The following is a 5463-nucleotide window of genomic DNA, read 5'->3' as shown; positions in this document are numbered from 1 at the left end:
TAGCATTCCAAATCGATGTTGTTTTTGGACACTGAAAAAGAATATGTTCTATGGTCTCGACCTGTGAATTGCAAAGTGGGTAAAGTAACGTGTCGAGGTCAATGCTTCGTTTGTCGAGTTCGGTTCTTGTTGGGATTCTTCCATGTATTACACGCCTTATGTAAATGTTGATTTTGAGGGGTATGAGTTTGTTATTAGGTGTTGCTAGTGCGGTGTGAGAGTTAGCGAGTTTTAGGTTGTCGAGGGTGCGAGCTAATGATTTTGTTGTGAAGATGCCGGATGGGTCAAGGTTCCATTTCCAAGTATCAGGGTTATCGGTGAGGCAAATAGAAGCTATAAGGGAGTTTAGCTCCGATAATTCAGCGAGGACACGACCTGTGGGTGTTCATGACCAGCTCCACAAGCCAGTAGTGGTAGAATTATGTGTTGTGAGCCTATCCGAGACCGAAGCGTGCTTGTTTGTTTCGAGCATAAACAGTCTTCGAAATAGGTTACAAAATTTTTCAGTTCCGCACCAGTTGTCTAACCAGAATTTGGTGTTGATTCCGTTTCCGATGCTATTAATGAACGAGGAGGAGAAGTTGATTCCAATGTTGTCCGCTATCTTTCCTGCTTTAATAATCTCGTTCCAAATAGTGCTACCTGAAACATTTCTAAAAAAAACGTTAGCGCAAACCCCGCCCCCCGCCCCGTAAATGCTCGATATGATTCTTACCCATAATGCGTTTTTTTTCATTGTAAAATCTCCACCACCATTTGCAAAATACATGCTATCTCCCATTAAACATGACTATAAGTCGGAGATCTCTCGTAACACTTGTTTTTATCTTAAATTCCCCACATTTCACCATTATATCATATGTGTATGTGAATCTCAATCATTCTTTTGCTTCACGATGTTTACCAATCATTAAATCCTTACAAGACGTGAATGAGGCTAGTCGATCAAGCAATACCGACAGATTCACGAAAACCAAAAGCTTAACCCCTTTTATATTCACGTCTCACAAAATTGTCCCCATAACACTGAACCAAGATATGTTGAGTAAGTATCAGTTTTGTCAATTGTCATTATATTTGAACTTGAATTGACTAAATTTATTTAAAATTTAAATGGTTGAAAAGTGTAAATGAAGGTAAAATGAACGTTCTTTTAGTCGTTATTTTGTATAAGTAATCAATTATTTTATAAGGTTAAAGTTATAAATAAGCTATATATTTTTACTTTTGTTTCAAATTTTTTTTTTTTTTTTTTGAAAGATCAAATTTTTATTAAATTAAACAAGCGATTACATACTATTACAAAGCTCTTTTAAAGCCTACGAGAACCACGAAAAGAAAACGAAACATAGATACAACTCTACTCGAAGGGCTACACTAGAAGCTATACAAGTAAACGTAAGAGGTATAAGAATTATAACTAAACGAGGAGAATGGGAAAAAACCCATCTTCTCAACTTCAATTTAAGGTATATACCAAATAAATTACCAGTATAGATAACATACTTTCAAAAAGTGTTCTAATGTAGGCTATTGGTGACCTGTTATTTGCTAAACCGGTAAAATCAATTTTTTTTAACATTTTTTTAATTTTATATGGGCTACAAATAAGTTATATATTTTTATTTGTGTTTCGATATAGCCTATATGCAAAAATGATTTGTTCAAATATAGGCTATGCTTTCACTTTTTTTCGCTCATTTTTGTTCGCTCATTTTTGTTTTATCTGGTTAACAAATTCAGTGCATTCATATTAGCACATTTTTTGAAAATATATAACCTGGTATTTTATTGATTATATATCATACATTTAAACAAAAGTGAAAATATATATCGTATTTATAGTTTTACCCTTATTTTATAACATACATAAATATAAAATAGTAATATGTTTATTTTGGGACAAACAGAGTAACTCACTTGAGTGGCTCGGTTATTTTCAGTCTCGAGATGTCTATTGCTCCAAAGTTTAGAAACATCGTAACATATTTAGAAACATCGTAACATATTCATTTTGGGCTTTTCTTCAAGCAGTGGGCTCTGGTTGTATACATTACAGACCCAGGTCCATAACTTTGTTTAATTTTTGTCTTTAGAAGTTTTGTTTAATTTTTGTCTTTAGAAGTAACAAGACAAAAAATCTCGAAAAGAATGTGGTAAAAACAAGGTTATATTTATCTCTAGAAAAAAAATGGATAAACATAACACTATTTTCGAGATAATGGATTTACATCATAGGTCTCAATTTTCATATAAGAATTACTTATATCACAATCCAAAGAAAGCAATTCCAATTACAAATGGATGAGGTGGCTCCCTTTTTTCCTAGGTTGGCCCAAATAATGTTTATGTCCCATCTAATGTCCATGGTCAATTTTCATAGTAAATTATTGAATAAAATTTTCTAATTATAATATTACTACTAGTGGTGCATTATGTAGTAGCCAAAATTTGAAGAGAAGCAAGTATACGTATACGCTGATAATAATATAATAAGAAAATTAAAAGAGCTACACAAATACCAACAGATGCTAAGAACAGAAAGTAAAACGTGAAATTCATAAGCTAAGTAACACTGCTTTTTACTCTACTACCGCTATAAAGCATTAAGGATTCCAACAGTACCAACCACGCAGAAGACAGATACTACTCAAATCTAATTACTGAATATTCATAAGAAAACTAATTATTGAATATTACTAATAACACTAAATAGTGTTTTATTCTACCATAACAGTATCCGATTTACTCCTACTCTCTTCAGGTGGTTTGGTTAGCACATAAGCCTCATCAATCTGCAAGAAAGAAATTGCGATTCATCACAAAAATTAATAAGACAAGTTTCAGTAATTAAAATAGCTTCAAATTTCCACTGATTAGCTTAAATAAAATGCAGATCTATAAAATCGGTCTATTAAGAAAAATACCTAAGTGCTACTAGCTTCTTGCTCCGCATCATCATTAGTGTCCACAGATGATTTGGACGCTGATGAAGACTTCTCCTTTGAATTCTGTTTTTTTTCCCAGAAAATATAATTGATTAGATAAGCTTGAATAAAATAGCATAAAAATATATAAATGAATAATTAGTTAAAAAATAGTGATATAAAGAATATTACAAGATCATCATTGTGCTGTTTCATAGCAATGCCATACTCTGCCTTCTTTGTTGCAGCCTTGGCCACATAAGGAGCTCTCTCCTAGTTATGAAATACACACATCAAACAGCATTACATAAATGTTCTAAATACCTTATTAATATATTAAATTATTAAGTTTGAATCCGATAATAAGGTTTGATATAAGATCTTACAGATTCAGACATGGCCTTCCACTTAACTCCACCTTCCTTTGCAACCTGTAACCAACGCCTAAACTCATCAATCGGATATAAAATTTAACAGGTTGTTTTACAATACATGAATGAATGACTAAGCACAATGTGATTCTACTTCATTAAATCATTCAGACATGTAATCATATTGATCAAGTCAAAAGGTCTAGTCAGTGAAATGCTAAGCAGAAAGACCTAAATACCTAATCTCATTAATCAGAGGTCATAATTAAGCTCTTAAAAAGCTGTTTCAGATTACTTAAATGATTAGGTACAATCAGATCAGATATCACTTCATATCACCACATACAAATCCAACTAAACTAACAAAATCAACAGTTAAAGGTCAAGTGAATTTTACAGCGAATAACAGAGACCTTATCAACCTGTACCAACACTTAACCATGCAAATCAAAATTAAAACTAAGCTCTTAACACGTTGATTCTAATAAGATCAATTATTAAGATCAATCGGAGTCTAAATCAGCAAATCACACTTTGATGCTCACATGTTACATATTATTATCAGAGAACGTTGCAATCAGAATCAGTAAGCTCTTAAAAAGCTATTTCAAGTTACATCAATGATTAAGCACAATCAGATTCTAATTCACTGAATCATACCAAAACATAACTATAATTATAGTAACAAAAGAAAATTTTCTAGCTTAAAATATCATAACAAACAACAGACCTTCACAATCACAACATGTAACTAACAGTTAACTTCATCAACCGGAGATCAAAACTAAGCTACTAAAATGAGACTGTATTTCATCAATCATACATAATAACTAAATGTAATACAATCAGAGAGATCTAGGTCAAAGAGATTCAATACGTACAACAGAGACTGATTTGTTGTCAGGAAAATTCTCCTTAAAATCCTTCCTGAATTCCTCCCTGTAATTTCGGAAAAATAATATAATATTAGTCATAAAAAACAAATCGATCTCATCGAACATACAAAACGAGCAGATTATGAAGCGTGAAATTACATGAAGACGAAGAACGCCGTCGGAGGTCGCTTTGGAACACCAGAGTTTTTCTTCTCCGATTTGCCCTTCTTTGACGTACTCTTATCAGCCTTCGTCTTCTTCGTTGTTCTGTAACAACAAATTATTTCGGAATTCAATCAAACACCTAAAATCGATCCGATGTTAAAACGTAATCATCACGATTGCAGATTACATCAATAATAAGTCAAAACATAATTTGTTCGAAGAAAACTGAGATTTATCAACAAGTAAACAGTCATTTTACAGATTAATAGATCAGCTATAAGAAACGAACAGCGATCAACAAGTTTAAAATCAATTTACGAGATCCGATGAGAATTATTCGAACGACAGAGAATGAAAAGAAAACTCGTATAAATGAAGAAGAATTGCGAAGATTACTCCGGATGCAGCTTCTTCTGAGCAATGGTAGCGGTGCTTTTCGGTCCTCTCATTTTCGCCTTCACGATTCGCTCTGAGATTTGATGAGTATTTGTGTGTGAAAATTGGAGTGTTATAATGCGTGTACAGGGTAACTGTACTGACGTGAGTGCTTTTTATAGCGCTGTGATTGCGTACGATTTAGTTTTTGGCGGGAAAACTTTGTTACAAGTCACTGTCAAGTCAGTGTAACAAAATACCTTTATTACCCTCCATACTTTTCATACTCCGTAACTCAGAAGGTTCGAGATATTGTTAATGTAGGCTTTATTATTATTTACTCCGTATATTATCATTATTATTATTAATATTAATTATTAATTATTATTATTATTATTATTATTATTATTATTATTTTATTAAAAAAAATTGTAATTGTAATAGCTATAACTCACACTTTTGGTTGACATGTATTATGCATAATAACAACGCAGAGTTCAGCTATGCGCTGCTGCCGGTGGCGGAAACAGGTGGGCAAGGGGGCACCCGTCCCAGTCGATTTGTAATTTTCACTGTATAAATTTTAGATTTTTCGATTTGGCCTCAGTGGAAAAAAAAAACTTTTGCCCAAAATCCTTCATATTTTGACCCATAACCTTCAAATTTTGCCCAAAGCTCACCAAATTTTGCCCAAAACATCTAAATTTTGCCCAAAAATCTTCATATTTTATCCAAAACATTCATTTTACC

General features: G+C 32.6%; 1 protein-coding gene across 1 annotated transcript; it reads right to left on the bottom strand.

The window, feature by feature from the left end:
• Positions 1 to 2535: 2535 nt before the first annotated feature.
• LOC139904513 (high mobility group B protein 4-like) lies at positions 2536 to 4842 on the bottom strand. The gene is made up of 7 exons (XM_071886428.1): positions 4735 to 4842; positions 4333 to 4440; positions 4180 to 4237; positions 3314 to 3358; positions 3120 to 3200; positions 2928 to 3011; positions 2536 to 2795 (listed from the first exon to the last, which is right to left on the bottom strand). The coding sequence occupies exons 1-6, from the start codon at positions 4785 to 4787 to the stop codon at positions 2928 to 2930; spliced, it is 429 nt and encodes a 142-aa protein (XP_071742529.1). The 5' UTR covers positions 4788 to 4842; the 3' UTR covers positions 2536 to 2795.
• Positions 4843 to 5463: the final 621 nt, after the last annotated feature.

Source organism: Rutidosis leptorrhynchoides, chromosome 4 (genome assembly GCF_046630445.1).
Source record: "Rutidosis leptorrhynchoides isolate AG116_Rl617_1_P2 chromosome 4, CSIRO_AGI_Rlap_v1, whole genome shotgun sequence".
NCBI lineage: Eukaryota > Viridiplantae > Streptophyta > Magnoliopsida > Asterales > Asteraceae > Rutidosis > Rutidosis leptorrhynchoides.
The sequence above is the reverse complement of the archived record's forward strand: the minus strand, read 5'-3'. Positions and strand labels throughout refer to the sequence as shown.